Source organism: Babylonia areolata, chromosome 4, assembly GCF_041734735.1.
Source record: "Babylonia areolata isolate BAREFJ2019XMU chromosome 4, ASM4173473v1, whole genome shotgun sequence".
Classification (NCBI taxonomy): Eukaryota; Metazoa; Mollusca; class Gastropoda; order Neogastropoda; family Buccinidae; genus Babylonia; species Babylonia areolata.
Window position 1 is genome coordinate 47,893,658 of NC_134879.1, and position 21,246 is coordinate 47,914,903.

A 21,246-nucleotide genomic window follows, 5' to 3' on the forward strand; every position below is an offset into this window, starting at 1 on the left:
ATTCAGTTGTGAATTCTGTACATTCAGTACTAACATAGAGTGCTGATATTGTACTACTTTATTCTGTGTGAGACAGGCATCCAGTGGAGATTTTACAAAAGACGAGGAGTGATGTGCTCAGACTCTTTTCCTTCTGCTACTGACGATTCCGACCGTCACGGTGACACTACTGCCACTGCCGGAGCTAACTCGAACTCAGTGACGCGGCGGACGCGGCGGGGTAGTTATGGAGGTATTAGTTTATGACTTGAATCTATACTAACTTGACTGAATAAGTAGGCCTAGATTGAACGCCGGTGACCACGGCATGCACCGATGCTGCACTGAATTTGATTTTAAGTCAGTCAGTTGAATGCATTACCTCAGTGATGGGATAACACGTCAGCCGGTATAGTACTTTGAGACAGTCCCCATGCTCAGTAGACTGAATCCGGACTCAGACTGCGAAACTGACGGAGTATGGCTGCCTACAGGGTCACGGTCCGTCCGTCGGCGGCTTCAGTAGTAAAATCGGTCTGATGCACGTAAAAGCCCACTTGTACGTACATGAGTAAACGTGGGAGTTGCATCCCACGAATGACGACGAAGAAGATCTTTAATAGACTCGCCACGTCAGCAACTAATGCGGCCGCCGCCTCACACCCCGGCAAAATCAAGTTGATCTCACAGGTGTCGACAAAAATTGTCCAAACCACGAAATGGGTAGAGGCGCCAGTCATGGAAGCGATGCATACCACTCCACGCAGTGGAAAAAAAACAACAACATGTATTGAGTCATAGGCTACTGCAGAACGAAAGCAGAAATAGGTACCCGTCATTCATTCATTCTTTCTTCCATTCATTCATTCAATGCGCGGTACACCTTTTATTTGCTTGTTTTTCTTTTCAAGTGTAAGTCTTACACTTTACAATCATGGTTTTAACCGTCTCTCACTGAATATTTTCACTCCCCTTCCCGACCCCAACGAGTTTATTCATAACTAATATTTTGACACCAAGTAAAATTGTAATATTTTTTTGTGGATCCCACGTCTGTGGGCAACACTTATCAACATAAGTGACGTCATCCCATAATGCCACCAGTTGGGGCCGCCGCCATGTTGGTTTCATGGCCGACGTGAACTAGGAAACACACACACAGACACACACTCGATACTTGCAGACGCACAAATGTTTTCTCATTTGCACAGTTTCTGGATCGAGCCGTACAGATAGAGTGCATTAAAAAAATGAAGGGCCGAATGAAATCTCGTTGGTTTTGGATGCCTCTGTGAGTAAAAAATTAGAAATGCGAAGCGTAAGTGGAGAAAGTGATAATTTTCTTCTGAAAGTGTTGCTTCTTCGGAAGATCTGCTGCTTCAGTTCGAGGTCGAATCAACAGTTTGTGCACCTGTTCAACAAGACACTGGATCGGAATGCAGCGGGGGTATTCATTCATACAACCAAGTAACAACGTGTGTGCTACGTGATTGTGTTGTTGATCCAAGGTTTGTTTTTTCTGGAATGGCCATGTCGTCTGCAGAGGAGAGGCTGAAAAAATTAGAACAGTTGTACTTGAATGGAGTTACCAACAGCAAAGGATTGAGTTTGAGTATCGAGACCTTGTTGGACATATTCCTTGTTCTGTATGATGAATGCAACAGTTCAGCTCTCAGAAGAGAAAAGAACATCTCTGAGTTCGTTGAATTCGGTAAGAAATTTACACTAACATTCATGTAGACACAAGTTAAAGTTTGTTTACTTTCATTACATTTTTTATACATCATGTTGATCGTAGAAAAACATTTGATTATGTGCACATTTGATATGTGCTTCACCAAGGAGACTTAATAAACAGTTCACCTGTAACCAACCAGACTATAAGCTTAAAACACAGCATTCATCGTCCCAAACAAAGAGAAAGTAGATAATAAGATAGCAAAACATAAGTACTACTAGTTCTTGTTCAGTTAATGCACATGATTAAGTAGACTGGCAGTAATCCCAAACGAGCTTTTATATGATTGTTTTAATTCCAAAAGCAAAATAAGATGTACATAACATTGGAAATTAATAAAAGATGAAAAACATGCAACTACTATTGTATTAAGAAAAAGTCTGAAGCAATTAAATGATGATAATCATGAAGCATGGATTATAAAAGCCAAGACAGTTTAGAGACAAAGACAAAACTGATATAATCTGACACTTAAACTAATATTGAAATGGGTTCATTCTCAGTTCTTGCATTTAACCTGTAGCTATGTTATGTAATGTAATGATTGAATACTGTGCATCATGAGATATGGATTTCTGTCATGATTCTGTGGTGCACATGCTTGCATGCATGCGCACACACATCTCTCTCTATCACACACACACACACGCACTCGCGTGCGCGCGTGCACGCACGCATGCACACACACACACGTGCGCGCACGCGCGCGCACACACACACACACATTTCATACATACCTTGCTCACACATAATATATTTATACACTTTCACTGATTTATAACATCTTTGTAAAGTTAGTGTTGATGGAAAGAGATTTTTGCCACATTTACTGTTCTCGTTTTTCCTCCACTAACACATTGATAGTATTAAGTTGTTTTATAATTTTGTGACAACTTTACAGTAAATCCCCAAAAGTCATCCATTTCCATTCACAGTTGAGATCAACAGAAGAGAATTTCAAAAGTGCAATGATATTCCACACAGAGTTGTATTCATGCCATTTGTACTGCAAACCATAAAAAAAGGGGAAATCATATTTATTAGATAGATTTATGCAGAACTAGATATCAGCTGTGACTTTAATCCTATTTTAGAATGCATGAGCTTTGAGAACACTTCATAAATTTTGTATGTGAATTATTTCAATTTGAAGTCAGATATATATTTTCTTAAACTTCTGAATGCTCACACAGATAAGTTGGTATTCTAAAGCTAGTAAAACTGTTTACATTTGACCCAGGATCATGGTAAAAGGTGATCAGTTTTGATAGAAAATAGAAACAATAATGAATAAGTCATGGGACTGCTGGTGCAAGTTCTTTTATTGTCTACAGACTACTGTGTGTAAACTAATAGTAAAGTTCAGCAGAATTTATTAAAGTTTACAGAATATATCACTTCCCATTGAATCAGTCTCCTCCCCTCTAGGCTTCACCCACAACACAACTTGTTTGAATGTTTCTTTGCTCTTGCAACATTGACAAAAGGTTAGGCTACAAATAATGAAGATGGTTTTCAGAACAATTACGCACATGATGAATTCTTCATCTGCCTTATATTAATTCATTACTTATCAAGTGACATCCGTTCACCAAAGAGACAATGAAATTGATATGGACAACTCATTTTCTGGGCACATATATAAAATATACAGATCATACATATATATATATATGTATATATATGCAAGAAAAAGTGATGCATGTATTTGAATACATATCAAGCACATACCCCCTTACACTCCCATGCACACAAACACACATGTACACACATACTCGCGCGCACACACACACATGCGCGCGCACACACACAAAGCAGAGCATGTCCTGTAGTATAGATCTCTTACAATCTCAATCTCTGTCAAAGAATGGGAGAGAGACAGAACCACTTTTTTTTTTCTGTGTCAGTGCATTCACTCACATTTTGAGACTTTCTCAGTTTCTGTTCAGCTCAAATTGTTTGAAACTATATATGAAAGAGAGAGAGAGAGAGAGAGAGAGAGAGAGTGTGTTCGGTAATAAAAATTGAAGTTGAATTCACTATAGTATAGTATAATCTTATATTTGTGTTATTGATGAATTTTATGTACTGTGAAAAATTTGTTTTGCAGCTCGTCCTATTGCCAACACTGTCAAAAGCTTACGGTTACAGCGAGATGACTTTGAGACACTCAATGTTATTGGCAGAGGTGCTTTTGGAGAGGTAAATATCCACAGAAATTCTTTCGCATTAACTGCAGTTTTACTCTTAGACTAGAATCAAGATGCAAATTATTTTAGATTTAGTTTACATTGGTGTGTGTGTGTGTGTGTGTGTGTGTGTGTGTGTCTGTGCGTGTGTCCAGGTGCTCATGCAGTCATTTGTATATTGTTTGAAATTAGATGAGCAAAATGATTTAAACTTAAAGATTTTGATAGCGTGACTGAGATAGATATCTGTCATTGTATTTAAATGTGAGATTTTTTTTCAGTATACTTTTTTTTTTTAATACTTTTTTATTTTATTTTATAGGATTTTGAATGTTTGAAATTTCACCGTTTCTTACACATGAATGTGACAAAGACACATACACATAGTATGGAAAACCAAAGTGGAGGTAGTTGAAACTAGTGGAAGTTTGATATAAGTGAGTATATCGTGCTTGAATTATATTTACAACAAATTAATTGTGTATTTATGTGTGCTAGTGTGTGTGTGTGTGTGTGTGTGTGTGTGTGTGTGTGTGTTGCAATTGAATTGACTCTCACTGAGTGTTGAATATTATGAAATAAAAAGATGCTGCCACTGGTGGTGATGGTGACGGAAAACTGAATACTTTGTGCATGAACAGAAATAACACTCAGTAAAATTCTGTTTCAGTATTTCTTCCATATGGTAATATAATGCTTTATTATGTAGTATATATATATATATTCCATTTTTGTTTATTCATCAGTGTTAACATTTTTGCCAATATTTCCTGTTGCCTCCTGTCATGCCCAGGTGGCGGTGGTCAAGGAAAAGAGTACAGGGAATGTGTACGCAATGAAAATCCTCAACAAATGGGAAATGCTGAAAAGAGCTGAGGTAACCAATCCCAGAATCTACAAAACTGCAATGATTTCTGTTGAAACAGATTTTCATGAATCCAAGATGCATACATTTTTTTTTTTTTAATGTAATGTTTTAAAATGAAGTTTGAATCAAGTTGCATTTTAAGATAATTAGATCATATGTTTTAAGTATATATTATGTGTGGGTGCGTTTCTTTGTGTGGCTGTGTATACAAGTGTTAATGTTACGCAGTCTGTGTTCTGGTGAAATCTTGTTGTTGGAATGTGTTCAGGAAGAGATAGAACAAGACTTAGAATTTTGGCGCAGCTTCCAACATTTTTTTTTTTCTGTTTTGCTTCAGAGCCTAGAAATAGAACTGGCACCTGCAATGGCAATTGATACATTTGTGTATATCGTTAGTTGTGTAATGAGACCAGTATACAAGCCATGAAATAGACAATAGTCAGACAAAGAACATTATTCTGAAACACATCCCTTGAATTGTTCTTCTTCTCCATTTCTGTTTATATGATTAGATTTACACAAACTGATAAAATCAGAAAGACCACAAGTACAGGAAATGGACAAACACAGGCCTGTTTATTGTTTACAAGAAACAATTCACCAAATGATTCTGAGTTAGAAAAGTCGTGTTATTTTCCCTTTACAGTTTACTAGTTTCAGAATTATATGCCATATGGAAATAGGTGCATATTAAGAATAAGTACTATAAATATGTAAGCCAAAGTTGAAATGAAGTATAATGTGAACTAACTTCCTTGATTTCTTCACTTGATTGCAATGAAATTATGTATCCTTGAAATGTGATGTTGAAGTTTAAAGCCACAATTTACTTTGATATGAGCTTGAGTAAAATCCAAAATGTTTTCTTTATTTTCAGACTGCCTGTTTCAAAGAAGAAAGAGATGTGTTGGTATTTGGGGATCGGAGATGGATTACAAACTTGCATTATGCGTTTCAGGATGACACTTTTTTGGTGAGTTGACATGTTCAGTGTATTGTTTACACTACATCTTCTATCATACAATTGTGATTAGAATAAATGCATGTAGACTTTGACTTTGTTCTTGGTACATGTATCTTCCCTCCACCCCACTAGGTTTTGATCATAGTGTAAATATTACTGTCAGGATTTCTGCTTTTCATCTTGATTACTAATTAGCCTATTTACTTTTTTGAATCATACGTATATATATATATATATGCACTGAAACTTGACAGAAGTATGTGCATGTATTATCTCTGTTTCAGGTTAATGTGTGTAGGATATACATGTGTGTGTGTGTGCGTGTGTGTGTGTGTGTGTATATATATGTGTATGTATGTATGTATGTATGTCTGTATATATGTGTGTGCCTGTGAGTGAAAAACTTTAGCATTGGCATTTTCCCGAAAAAAGCGTAAGACGAGACAGAGCGTAAACCTGACAAGATGGCGTGGAGAGCCTTGGCCAAAGGAATGATTAAGCGCTTATAGTTTTTAGAGGCGTTTGATTGGCTGAGAGCGGTGGGCCCATCTTTTCACTGTTAGCCGCGCGAAATTTGGCCAAGCAGAGCAAACCAATAGGCCTAGTTTGCATCAGTTTGACATGGTAAGTATATTTAACACCAAACATGGAGTATAATACAAACTCCTCCTATTGGCATTTTCTCAGAAGCTACAACTTGTACACATTGTAGAGAAAGAAAACAGGATTTTAAAACATCAGTAAATGTCCATGGACTATATCAGATGACAAATGCAGAACCAGTATCTGGTCATGGACTGTACATGTGTCAACATGAATTTTGTTGAACCAGTGTCTGGTCATGGACTGCACATGCGTTAACATAAATTTTGTTGAACCAGTATCTGGTCATGGACTACACATGTGTCAGTATGAATTTTATTGAACCAGTATCTGGTCATGGACACACATGTGTCAACATGAATTTTGTTGAACCAGTATCTGGTCATGGAGTATACATGTGTCAACATGAATTTTGTTGAACCAGTATCTGGTCAAGGAGTATACATGTGTCATCATGAATTTTGTTTAACCAGTATCTGGTCATGGACTACATATGTGTCAACATGACTTTGTAGAACCAGTATCTGGTCATGAACAACACATGTGTCAACATGAATTTTGTTGAACCAGTATCTGGTGATGGAGTAAACATGTGTCAACATGACTTTTGTTGACCAGTATCTGGTCATAGACTACACATATGTCAACATGAATTTTGTTGAACCAGTATCTGGTCATGGAGTATACATGTGTCAGCATAAATTTTGTTGAAACAGTATCTGGTCATGGAGTATACATGTGTCAACATGACTTGTTGACCAGTATCTGGTCATAGACTACACATGTGTCAACATGAATTTTGTTGAGCCAGTGTCTGGTCTTGGAGTATATATGTGTCAACATAAATTTTGTTGAACCAGTATCTGGTCAAGGAGTATACATGTGTCAACATGAATTTTGTTGAACCAGTATCTGGTCATAGACTACACATGTGTCAACATGACTTTGTAGAACCAGTATCTGGTTATGAACAACACATGTGTCAACATGAATTTTGTTGAACCAGTATCTGGCCATGGAGTACACACGTGTCAACATGAATTTTGTAGAACCAGTATCTGGTCATGGAGTATACATGTGTCAACATGAATTTTGTTGAACCAGTATCTGGTCATGGACTGCACATGTGTTAACGTGAATTTTGTTGAACCAGTATCTGGTCATGGACTACCGGTACAGATGTGTCAACATGAATTTTGTTGAACCAGTATCTGGTCATGGAGTATACATGTATCAACATGAATTTTGTTGAACCAGTATCTGGTCATGGAGTATACATGTGTCAACCTGAATTTTGTAGAACCAGTATCTGGTCATGGAGTATACATGTGTCAAAATGAATTTTGTTGAACCAGATTCTGGTCATGGACTATATATGTGTCAACATGAGTTTTGTTGACCAGTATCAGGTCATGGAGTACACATGTGTCAACATGAATTTTGTAGAACCAGTATCTGGTCATGGAGTATACATGTGTCAACATGAATTTTGTTGAACCAGTATCTGGTCATGGAGTATACATGTGTCAACATGAATTTTGTTGAACCAGTATCTGGTCATGGACAATACATGAGTCAACATGACTTTTGTTGACCTGTATCTGGTCATAGACTACACATGTGTCAACATGAATTTTGTTGAACCAGTATCTGGTCATGGACTACACATGTGTCAACATGAATTTTGTTGAACCAGTATATGGCCATGGAGTATACATGTGTCAACATGAATTTTATTGAACCAGTATCTGGTCATGGACTACATATGTGTAAACATGAATTTTGTAGAACCAGTATCTGGTCATGGAGTATACATGTGTCGGTATGAATTTTGTTGACCAGTATCTGGTCATGGAGTATACATGTGTCAACATGAATTTTGTTGACCAGTATCTGGTCATGGAGTATACATGTATCAACATGAATTTTGTTGAACCAGTATTTGGTCATGGAGTATACATGTGTCAACATGAATTTGGTAGAACCAGTATCTCACTATCTGTTATTGGAGAATACATGTGTCAACATGAATTTTGTTGAACCAGTATCTGGTCATGGACTACACATGTGTCAACATGAATTTTGTTGACCAGTATCTGGTCATGGACTACACATGTGTCAACATGAATTTTGTTGACCAGTATCTGGTCATGGACTACACATGTGTTAACATGACTTTGTAGAACCAGTATCTGGTCATGGACTACCGGTACAGATGTGTCAACTTGAATTTTGTAGAACCAGTATCTGTTCATGGAGTATACACATTACATGTGTCAACATGAATTTTGTAGAACCAGTATCTGGTCATGGAGTATACACTGTCAAAATTAATTTTGTCGAACCAGTGTCTGGTCGTGGAGTATCAAATGTGTCAACATGAATTTTGTTGAACCAGTATCTGGTCATGGGGTATACATGTGTCAACATGAATTTTGTTGAACCACTATCTGGTCATGGACTGTATATGTTTCAACATGAATTTTGTTGAACCAGTATCTGGTCATGGACTACTACTGTGGTGGTGATCTCCTGACTTTGCTGAGCAAGTTTGAGGACCGGCTGCCGGAGGACATGGCCAAGTTCTACATAGCAGAGATGGTGCTGGCCATCAGCTCTCTGCACCAGTTGGACTACGTGCACCGGGACATCAAACCAGACAATGTCCTTCTCGACAGAAGTGGCCACATTGTGTTGGCCGACTTTGGTTCCTGTCTCAAGCTCATGCCTGATGGAACAGTGAGTTTGGCCTTAAAAAAGATTATTCTTCTATTTATTTTGATTTGTTCTTTATTTATTTATTTTATTTTTGCTGCCTGAAACTGTCATAACGTTTGTGCAGACACAGAAAACTGGAACTGAAAAAGAATATATTTGAATGCAAGTTGAGAATTATACACATTGGAAGAAAAGAATGTAATGAATAAAAAATGAAAGTTTTTTTTTTAAACAAAGTGGTTTTATTACTAAACAGTGATAAAAGATATGTCTTGAATATATTATAAATTGCACAATTAACAAGATAAGTTTTATTCCTCAAGTGCCTGTCAGCATAAGTGATATATCGAATACGTGTGAGTTTTGTTGGGTTTCTCTTAAAAAAGTGAAAAGAATATAGACCGATCAACTATCAATTAAAAATGAAAAAAAGTGTTTGTATTTCATATGAAACAAAGGATGGTGGCATAAGTGTGTAAAACTTGAAAATGCTTTATTCTTTTGAGTGGCTGAAAGTTTATTGTGGTGAGTTGGAGAAAGAATTTAGATTTTTAAAAACATATATTGATAAAGCAATAACATGTTCTTACATGGAGATCTTATTACTTTTTTGTGAAGGTGCAATCGTCTGTGGCTGTTGGAACTCCAGATTACATCTCTCCAGAAATTCTCAGGGTAAGTCACTTTTTATGGGCTTATCGTTTGTGTAGTAATTTGAATCCAGTTTATTAAAAATTATGTTTTTTGTTATTATATTGACACATGTGTGTTGAGAGTAATGAAAATCGAACATTACTAACCATTTTAGTCATAAGAGAATGCACAGAATGTATTTATTATGTAATGTTTGCAAAAACAGGAAACTGATTGTGTAACTTAAGTTGTATACTTGATTTTTGAACGGACTGTAAGATGTTTATCAGACTCATTTGTACCAGTATGTCTATCTGTATCTGTATGATCTGTCTATAGTATATATGTCTATCTGTCTGTCTATAGATCTATCTATCTACCTATGTACATAAGTACATTGCTTTTCTTGTTGCTTGAATGCAGGGCAGAAGATTTCATCTCTGTCAAGGTTTTTATTTTATTTGTTTATTTTAATTTTTTTTTTAAGGCAATGGAAGATGGCCATGGAAAGTATGGTCCTGAGTGTGATTGGTGGTCTCTTGGAGTGTGTATGTACGAGATGCTGTATGGAGAAACGCCATTCTACGCAGAGTCTCTAGTGGAAACCTATGGCAAAATCATGAGTCACCAGGTAAGTGGCAATAGTTTGTTTGCTCTAAATCCTTCAGTTCATAGCCAGGGGTAAAACATCCCTAACCATCTGCTGTCAGCTGGCAATTTTTGTTGCGTCTGTAAATGGAAAATTCCATGAATATCATGAGTGTTTTCAAACTAAAACCAAAATACTTTTGGTCTTCTGGGTGTGACCACTCGCATTGAATCATTTTCTGAATGGTACAACTAGATGCAAATTCATGTGATCACTTGGAGAACAAAGAAATATTATGTTTCAAGATGACTCCTTTCACTGAATCTGAGAAAGGGGGGCTGTTTCTGTCTGTTGTGTGGAAGATACATTGGTAAGAGAAGTTTAGATTGGGTATTGAATTGAGTGGTATCAGTTGTATGCACACCTTGGGTCACACTGCATTCACCCAAACCTGGACAAGGAAAACAACCCAAGATAGAAATAGTAGTATTTATTCGGTTCTGGATGTTTTAATTTTGTTGTTGACTGAAATGCAAGCTTCTGTAGGAGAATTTTGTGTGCTGAATGTGCATACCTGTTGACACACCTGCTGTCTGTATTTGACCTGTTCTGAAGGAAATAAACAAACAGGCATGCTGTGCCCAGTGACTAGAAATGAGTGTGTGGAGGAGGGGGGTAGAGGAGGTGCAAGGTAATGTGTGTGTGTGTGTGTGTGTGTGTGTGTTGGAGCTCATGTACGTTTATATGTATTTGACTGTGCTTTCATATCTGTGAAACTGCATGTTTGGTGCATTTCTGTTAGGCATGTGCGGGTGTATGTGTGAATGTGTGTCTTCATGTTTTACATTTATTTGCTTATTTATCACCATTGTTGTCTTATTTATTTATTTATTTTTTATTATTATCATTTTATTAGTATTACTATTATTATTACTACTACCTTTTTCTATATTATAATTATTATTTATTTATTTATTTATTTATTTATGTAAGCTTATCTATTATTTATTCCCCCGTTTTTTTTTTGTTTTGTTTTTTTCTCAAGGCCTGACTAAGCGCGTTGGGTTACGCTGCTGGTCAGGCATCTGCTTGGCAGATGTGGTGTAGCGTATATGGTTTTGTCCGAACGCAGTGACGCCTCCTTGAGCTACTGAAACTGAAACTGAAACTGTGCCCAGTGAAAAGATGATAATCACCCCACCGTTCATGTTTTTTCAGAAAAATGTAGTGTAAAAATATTGGCTTTGGAAATGAATTTTAAAGATCCTCAGTCTTTCTGTGAGCGTTTATCATTGTGTTTTGTTTGTTTCTTGACTTGAATGTTAACACTTTCTTTCGAGTGAAGAAAACTATTGGATTTAACCCAAGAGCCTATGCTTTTCCTTCCTGCTGGTCGGTGGTTTTGTTATTTTTATTGATTTTTTTATAAATATATTTTATTTACACTGTGCATGAAGAGAAAGACCCCCTCCGCCCCTAAATTTAGATACATAACAATTAGATGAAAAGCATTTTTGTCATATTGGAAAGGATGGAGGAGAGACATACATACAGACAGACAACATACAGGCAAACAGACAGAAGGACAGACAGACAGACAGACAGATAGATAGATAGATTGACAGATTGACAGATTGATTGATAGATTGATCAGTGGCAGTCTTTCTTACAAACACAAACACAAGTCTGATTTCAAAATACTGGTACTGGTGTTAAGTAAGAATGCCACATCTGTATAATTTTTATTTTTTAATTCATTTTCATTTATATTTTTAAAAATTATTTTTTATAGAGCCTGTGAAAACATCTGGGGTGGCTGTACATTTTCTCTGTTTAACACTTTACCTAATAAAGCAAAGGGCTGATATGAGTGCAAGTTCCCTTAGGTGTCAGTGTACATATATTCATTGCCAACTTGAAAGGAAAATGCTGCTGATGAATTTTTGTAAACTTTGAAATTGTCATAAAATAGCTGTATTTCATATTTTTTTTTTACAGACTCGGTTTGAGTTCCCGACAGATGTGGATGATGTTTCTCCTGAAGCAAAAGACCTTGTTCAAAGACTGATCTGCAGTGCGGAGAAGAGGTTTGGGAAGAACGGTCTGGATGACTTCAAGAATCACCCTTGGTTTGCTGGCATTGACTGGGACAACATCCGAGAAAGTAATTCAGCCTGCTCTATTAGACTTCAGTTTTGGTATTGGTAATGTGATACCGATTTAGAAACTTCCAGGGACAAAGCTTTCCTGAAACAAGACGCACACACGCACACACACACACACACACACACACACACACACAGACACACACTCTCTCTCTCTCTCTCTCTCTCTCATGCACTCTCTCACACACACATGCACTCACACACACACACACTCACACACTCATGTGCACACCACACACACACACACACACACACACACACACACACACACACAAACTATAGTTCAGAAAAAGGCAGAATCTGGTAAGTAAAAGAAAAGTGAAACCAAAAAATGCTCATCTCTTTGTCAGAGGCTGTGAATATGATACTTTTTTGTCTGACTGCTTGATTTGTTAATACTCTATTAACTTATGCTCGAATATTAGTTGAGGATGTGATTCATGGGCAGTTCTATCAGTGTTGCTACATCACCTCAAAGCAATTTTGACTGATAGTGTGTCATCCTAGCTGCATGCTTCAGATAGCTTAGAACATCAGTATGACCTTTCTGTTCTTGACAAAGCATACTGTATTCCGAATGGATGAATCACATCCTCCAGCCGATGAACTAATGTTTTAGAGTGATACATATGCTGTAGATGGTTGGCAAAAACAGCTGTCAGACTGCATGAAGAAGAAACAAGATATGTAACAGCATGTGTCCAGTTGTTTGATGTTGCTTGGAATGGGCAGGGTTCATACAGAATCATGAAATGAAAGTCTGGAAATGTCTTTAAGAATTGAAAGTAATTTCCACGACTGGAAAAGCCTGGGAAATTGTTTTGCCCTTCAGGGTCTGGAAAAAAGTCTTGAAATTTTGATAAAGCCATTGACCAGTACCATTCAACCATTCATGAGTTTTGTTTTACAACAGATTGGCTAAAAGCCCTGCAGGTGAAGTTGTTCAGAGCTTGGGTCTTGGTTTGGTGAAGGTTGCTTGTTCAAGTTGGTGAATGCAGGTTGTCTGTCCTGGTGAAAGGTCTGTCTGGTGTTCCAAGGGGGAGCCCAGGCATTCAACGAAGTTCTGAATACATTTAAAGAACAAAAATCAAAATCAAACATTTACCAGTCGCTTCCATTGGTGGTGTAGCTGTAAATTTTTTTAAAATTTTATTTTATTTTTTAAAATTCAGTTTGGCTTTGATGTTAACATGGAAATAGTGTAGCTTTGTTGTTGGCATGGAAACAGTTTAGCTTTGTTGTTGGCATGGAAATTTTTCAGTCTGGTCTGGAAAAGGTCTGCAAAAAGTATTGAATATTGTTTGGCTACATCTGTGGGAACCCTAAATGGACCAGTGATGTGTGATTTGGGGAGGTAGCCCATCAGGGGTGGCTGCATTGTGTGGCAGCTGATGGGTTTTGTTTGAACAGGTCTGGCTGCGTGAAGTTAGGTTGGTCATCTGCTGTTGTTTACTTGTGAGGTGTAGTGTGTGTCATTTCTGTGAACCGTGCCACATTTTGTTGCAGTGAACGCCCCCTTCAGGCCGGAAGTGACAGGTGCTACAGACACGTCCAATTTCGATGTTGACGAATCTGAAATCACACACACTGTAAGTTTTTGTTTGTTTGTGTGTGCCTTGCATGCTTGTGTGCAGTGTCTGAGTGCAGCGCTTGAGTGCATGCATTTGTTATATGATAGTGTGTGCGTGTTTGTGTGGGCATGTGAATCTGTGAGGGTACGTGTGTATGTGTGAACACATTTATGATGTGTACGCTTGTACTTCTGTGGCCTTTCTGAAAAAACTAAAAACAACAACAACAACAACAACAAAGTTTTGCTGGAAACAGAAAAATCAGAGGCATTTAACAGACATGGGAGATGTATGTTGAGATCTGCCATGAACTTCATTGCTTACAGCTCTGTATTCTTTTTGCAGGACACAGTCCCGCCAACCAACCACTCAGTTTTCAATGGCCATCATTTACCTTTCATTGGGTTCACCTTCACCAAGAACTGGTAAGTGGTGGTAGGCCTTTATTCAGTGACAGTAAAGAGAGTTGTTTTTTGCCACTGTTTTTAACTAATGTGTGAGACAGTGAGGTTTTTGTACATAATCACTCTCACTTAATGTGCCTGTGTGTCTGGATTTGTATTACATCAGCTTTGAGTATAAATCACTACTGTATTTGCATCTGTGAGCTTCCTGTGTGTTTTAGATATCTCTAGTTTTTATTGAACTGTTATGTAATTCTTGTATTAAAGTTGACTGTCAAATGTTAGTCTTGTTGACCATGTTGTCCTTAGTTCCGGTTTATTGTACCATTTTGATCAGTGCTCTGATTTTTTTTTTTTCATATAAAGAAATTGAGAAAAGCTGGAATTGAAATTGATTTGAATAGTGTTAGGTCTGCCAACATTTTGGCTCATTCCTGGACGTTGACTTCTCAGAAGTGAACCAGAATCGGCAATCCTAATACTACTGTTGCTATTACTACATGGAACTTTTTTTGCTTGCTTTTTCCGCTTTTTAATGATGTGACAGAATTTTTCTGCTTCATTGTTTTATTTGTTGTTTGCATTCTGCAGCAAAATGTCAGATGCTGAATGTCTTCAAGAGCCACTGGACTTTCACAGTGACAAGATAGACCATCTTTCAGTTGAAGTTCTGGAACGCAAGGTCAAATCAGCTGAGAAGGAAAACCGTGATCTTTCCAAACGACTTCATGGTTTGTGTTTTGTTATTATTTTTGTTTTCCCTAAAAAAAAAAAAAAAAAAAGGGAAAAAAAGGAAGAAAAATCCAGCTAGACTGAAGTTTCACTGTATTTCTTTGTTAAAGCATTGATCAGTGCATCAAAATAAAATGAATTGCTGTATGCTGCTCTGCATATCTTTGGGGCCTACTATTTAATAAAGAAGGAATTGTGATTCGCCGCTAAATATAACATGTTCTGTTGTGTTGTTATTGTTATTATTATTTTTTTTGCATCAGTGATGATTTTTTAGCATTTAACTTGAAATGAAATAAACTTTTAAAATAAAAATTTCCTCACAACAGGTTTTGTGTTAGCATAACCAGCATACAAACACTCAAAAGACAAAAACAGAAAGAAACAATGAAATGCTTGAATAGCAGACTACACACACACACTCACACACACACACACACACTCTCTCTCTCTCTCTCCACACTTAAGTGTCAGAAAATGTGCGATTATGTGGGGGTTTACATGAATGATGGTGTTTGTTTCAGACACCCAGGAAGAAATGAGCCAGTTGAAGAGATCTCACATGTGTATAGACCCTTCTGCGGCGGCCTCTGCAACCAGTGATGAGTCAGAGCTCAGGCAGCTCAAGGAACAAAACTCCCTTCTACTTCGTGAGACTGCAGGTAAAAGAGAGGGAGGGAAAAAAGCAACAAAGCAAAAAAAAAAAAGACACAAGAGAAGGCAAAAATCTTTATTAACGAGGGTTAAACATAAGTTTTGTGCAGCTTCTTTACATGCTGCACCTTGCCCAGGAGGGGCAAAGAAAAGGAAGAGAAAGAAAGGAGAAAAAAGAAGAATAAAGGGATACAGTTTATAATATATGATCTACAGTGATAAAGTAGAAAGCAAAGTGTCACACTCGTCCTTCCAAAAATATGGCTGCAAATATCAGAATAAACATTAGATAAAGAGAGACAGACAGACAGACACATAGACTGATTGACTGACTCACAGACTGACTGACCATGTGTGAGAGACTGACTGTGTGTAAGAGACTGTGAGAGTGTAAGTATTGCTGTGTGGTTGGTCAGTTGTTTGCTCCATGCCAAAAAGAATTGAATAATGTGAGCTTTGTTTTGAAATTTATTACTTCAACTTTTAAAATTTTTTTGATACTTTGTTGATTGATTTACCTTGTGATAGATTGGGCACCTGCAATTTGCAAACCCACCAAACAACAGCATTTTGGTAGATGGGACATTTATAAGCCATAGAATTTAGGCTTGAGCCAGTCTCTTTTCTATGACGACAGCTACTACTACTACTACTACTACTACTGCTACCATGATTACTAATACTGCTGTTAATGTGTGTGTGTGTGTGTGTGTGTGTTCAGCTTTGCAGGCCAGTATCAGTGCCTTGGAAATGGAACTGAAAAAAGCTGGGGACCAGAAACTGGACCTGGAAAGAAAAGTTCGCAATGGAGAGGATGACAAAGCTTCCTTTGAAAAGGTGTGTGTGTGTGTGTGTGTGTGTGTGTGTGTATGCTTTTGAAGTCTTTAGCTTAGAGTGCACATCTCTGAAGAAACTTGCAACAAAGAACTTTAAACAGCAGCAAGGTAATGGAAAGCATGCACAATGCACACTGCATAATTATTTTGGACAGGAAGAAGAAAGTCAGTTTGTTGAGGCAAATATTAAAACATCATTATTGAGGCAAATATTAGAAATAGTGTTTTTCTTGAAAGTACACTGTTTAAGTTCTTTTATTGAAGGGTGAATTAGATCAGCCAAACTGAAATTGTAAGAATTTTATCATTTAATTTAATCATGCATTATAATTTTCAAAGTGATTAAAAATGAAGAGCTGATACCATTGTTTAAATGGAAATTGTCACAAAAGTTGAAGATTCTTTGTCTTTGTTTAAACTCTAAATATCGGTCATACTTTTCACTTTAAAAGAGTTGGTGTACCATTCATTCTGGAAATGTTTGTCAGAATTGAAGGATTTGGTATATCATACTGATCTTGGTTTGACTGTGTTAATAATTTATTCATTGAAGCCTGATATTCAGATTCTGAGAGTGAGAAAGTCTGGTTCATCAAACTTAGCAACTACCATCCGTCATTACCAGTAATCATAATCATTGTTATTACTGTTGCTATTACTGAGAGATAAGTTAATTTATTCAAATCAAAATTCTTACTATTTTTATGATGATAATTATGATGATGATGATGATGATGGTGATGGTGAAGATGATGATGATTTCCTGACATCAGTTTGAAGTTTCTCAAGCACATATTTTTGTGCTGATTTCAGGAGGTACAGGACTGGAAGGAGAAGTACAAAAACCAAGCCAGAGAACTGAAAGAATCACTTAACAAACTGAAAGTCACCACTGAACAGTACAACGAAGCTAACGATGCGTGAGTACCGTCATTGCACTCATTGTCAGTTTCCATGATACCTTCGTAAAGACATTGGTGGTAATTGATGTAAGGTTTCCTGTTTGTTACACTTTGTCAGTGTTACTTTCTTTCTTTTTTCTTTGTTTAGAATGTGGAAGTAGATCTTTGTAACACTTTTGTAGCACATCTTTCTGGAGTGACATAAACAATGAAAGCATTTTATGATTCCTTGACATGGTCTGCCCTCTAAGGGGAGATGTCATGGGCTGCTACAGTTATGAATTATATACCCATCTTCAGAAAAAGTCTGTGCTGGAAATTCACTTTTCTTTATGCTTTCTTTTCTTCTTGCCTTTTTCTTTTCTTTCTGTGTCTCATCCTTTCTTATTTTCTGTTGTGGAAAATGTGATATATGAATATATTTTTGGGGGGTCTCTTTCTGGAGTTAATAATCTTGTGTTTTCATTGTGTTTATACCCAGTTTTTTTGCTTTATCAAGAGAAATGTAGCTGATGTTTCCGTCTGTGCCCTGTTTCACAGTCTGTTTACTGACGTGAGTGTGCAGATGAAAAAACAAGTTATAATACATTGACTTATGTTTTTTTTTCTTGTGCACTTTATTTGTGTAGGAAACTGAAGGTGCAGTCCAAGGTGAAAGAGCTGACAAGAGAGTGTCGAAACAAAGATGAAGAACTTGAAGACAGCAAGCTGAAGGTGGAGTCCATGAAAGCAGAAAAGCGGAAGGCAGAGAAAACAGTGACCGATGTACGTCTAGTAAAATTACAAATGGTTTAAAAGTTTCAAACAGATTCAAAGGGTTCTTTCTGGGCCAACTAAACAAAGCAGTGATAGAATATCTTCAGTGTTTCAGAGCATTGCTCATGTCAGGAGTCCCCTTTGTTATGTTGTAGAACTGATTTGTTTTAATTAATAATAGAATGACAATTTATTGAATGATTACTGTTGGACAAGGGCATGAGCATAGACTCAGCCTTCAGACACAAAAGGCAGGTCTGCTTAACAGGAGGAGAAGGGCTTTGGAGGAGGGAGTAGGGTCAGTGATAAGGGGGGGCATTGCAAAAAGATTGAACATGGCAAGGTGTCAAATCCTAGTTGCAGAGTCCAGCACCTTGTTAAAGAACAGTCACACACACACACACACACACACACACACACACACACACACACACACACACACACACACACACACAAGCACAAGAAGGAGACCAGCCTGGAATGCAGTTGTTGGATTTAGACCTGTCAGTTGCTGAAAAGTATTTTTGTGTATGTGGACCTGCTGCAAACATTTGAACTGGATGCTCTAGAAAGTTCAGTCTTGAAATGCTAATTAAGTCACATATTAGAACTTATCTGTGAATTAGGTTTCAACTGTAAAATTGATTTTTAGATAAACTTATTTTTCAGCCACATTAAAGTCAAAGGTTCTGATCAATAGATTTATGGCTTACATATTTATTTGTGTGTGTGTCTGTGTGTCTGTGTGTGTGTGCAGCTTGAAAATCAGCTGGATGAAGCCAGGTCAAATGTAACAAAAGAGACCCGTGTCCGGGAGAGAACAGAGCAGTATGCCAAGGACTTGGAATCAGAGATCGAACGAATAAAGAAGAAGCAGATAGGCCGATCAGACTCTGCAGCAAATGCTGAACTCTCACAAGAAATTGCCAGGTTGGTATTTTTTAGCATTTGAGTGCAGAGGAGGATTGATGAAAATATTCTTCTGGATGTTTGTGTTTCTGTGTGTGTGTGTGTGTGTGTGTGTGTGTTTTGGGGGTGGGGTGGGGGGTTTGAGTGAATACATGTGAGTTAGTCAATATACTTGAGTCCTTTCTTGAGGGAAAATTCGTTAGCTTCGATTCCTTGGCAGTTTGTATCAGCTCTTGAGTTTAGAGTTAGAAATCTATTAACTATCATGTTGTTCTAGTTGGATTCATATTTAAAATTAAATTATTTCTTGTGAGAGAATGATATTGTTATTTGAGAAAAAAGAAGTTATTAATGGAGTTAGTTTTTACTATAAAAAAAAAAAATCAATAAATGATCATACTTGGGATATGTGAAAGTTTTACACCTGGTGCTGCCAGTGATGTTTTCCATGTGTACACCTGACCCTTTTGTCTCTATAGACTGAAGAAAGAGCTGGAAAAGAAAGACTCTGAGAACGACGAGAGCGTCGACCGCCTCATGTCCAAGCACTCCCAGGAGCAGGGCGAACTCAAGTACAAGGTGCAGGAGGCGGAAGCCAGACAGGCGGAGAGTCAGGCGGAGGTGGAGAAGCTCCGATCCCAGCTGGCCGCCCAGACGGAGGCCCAGGATCTGAAAGAACAGCTGGCTAACCTGGAGACGGAGCTCAGCGCCTCCAACCGACGCTACAGAGAGATGCAGGACGAGAACGAAAGACTGCGTGAAGAGAACCAGTCGGTGAGTTGCGCCGTTTTGTGTCCATGTTTTACTCAGACCTAGGGTAGGCTCTCTTGGCCTGACCAGCATGTTGGGCTTGTTTTCAAAAAAAAAAAATTGTCTATTTTATTCATTATTATTGGTTTATATTTTTTTTGGATTATTATTATTTTTCAAAATATTTTGTTTTATTTTTCATACTGCAGATGTGGTGTAGCATATATGGATCAGTCCACAGATGGATGGCCTGAAAAGGTTAGCACACTCCTTCTGCCCGATTGTCCTTCCCCTAGGCTAGCTGCTAACCAAGGCTGACAAGCCCAGCCCACCCATCTAGGTTACACTGCTGGACTCCCTTGCGCCATGGTGCAGCAAGCTCTGTAGAAATGAGGGAACGCCCATGAGGATATGTCGCTATGAACACAGTAATGTAGGAGAGGTCATCTGCAGTGACCTTCTGCTGAACAAGTCAGATACTGGTCATGTGATTACCACTGAGAAAGGAGAGAAGATATATCGTGTGTACACTTATCTGGGTTAACCTGACCCGTTACCCCTGTGACCACGGTACACTTGATGAAAAGATCAGCTCTGTGTGCATGCACTTTCCTGGGTTAACCTGTTCCTGTTACTCCTGTGACCACGGTACACTTGATGAAAAGTTCAGTTTAATTACACATACTTAACCGTGACCCAGCTAGTGCAGACTCCGGCAGGGATCTGACATTTCTGTCCTGTGCATACTACTATCCGCCTATGCAGAGAAAACGAAAGCAGCTATGGCCGATAACCTCCCGGAAGTAGGTAAAATCTCCTTTCTGTTCTGCTGTGTTCGGTGAAAGGAAAGCATTGTCAGTGAGAAGCTGTGTTACAGTAAGTATTCTCATTCGGTGGCTGTCCTCTTTTGCAGCAAACGAATCGGATAGAGACCTTGGTCAAAGAAAGAACGCAGATGGAAGAAGAAATCAAAGACATCTATGACAAGAGGGAATCCGTTGCACAGTGGGAAGCACAGATTTCAGAAATCATCAAGTGGTATGTAGCCTTTTAGTTTATGTGCGTGTGTGTGTAGTAGTAGTAGTCTTCAGTTTAACGTCTTTCCGCTTTAAGTGATATTAGACAGGAAAAAAAAGGGTGGGGTGGAGTATTGGGCAGTGGGGGATGAATAGTGTGTGTGTATGTGTGTGTGTGTGTGTGTGTGACCGTGAGAGTGTGGGGGAGAGTGGCAGTGGTGGGAAGGGAGGGGAAAAGGCACACAGGTGTATGTGTGTGCCTGTGTGGTG

General features: G+C 38.0%; 1 protein-coding gene across 1 annotated transcript in view; it reads left to right on the forward strand.

Annotated features, from left to right (window-relative positions):
• Nucleotides 1-1,096: 1,096 nt before the first annotated feature.
• LOC143281249 (serine/threonine-protein kinase MRCK alpha-like) overlaps nt 1,097-21,246 on the forward strand; it is a 66,975-nt gene continuing 46,825 nt past the window's right edge. Inside the window, 18 exon segments of the mRNA XM_076586358.1 lie at nt 1,097-1,690; nt 3,828-3,919; nt 4,700-4,783; nt 5,652-5,747; nt 8,838-9,080; nt 9,678-9,734; nt 10,180-10,323; nt 12,280-12,445; nt 13,953-14,035; nt 14,363-14,442; nt 15,013-15,152; nt 15,678-15,815; nt 16,529-16,644; nt 17,457-17,563; nt 18,175-18,310; nt 19,059-19,231; nt 19,690-19,984; nt 20,874-20,998. Coding sequence (XP_076442473.1) covers nt 1,504-1,690; nt 3,828-3,919; nt 4,700-4,783; nt 5,652-5,747; nt 8,838-9,080; nt 9,678-9,734; nt 10,180-10,323; nt 12,280-12,445; nt 13,953-14,035; nt 14,363-14,442; nt 15,013-15,152; nt 15,678-15,815; nt 16,529-16,644; nt 17,457-17,563; nt 18,175-18,310; nt 19,059-19,231; nt 19,690-19,984; nt 20,874-20,998 — 2,462 coding nt within the window. The 5' untranslated portion in view covers nt 1,097-1,503.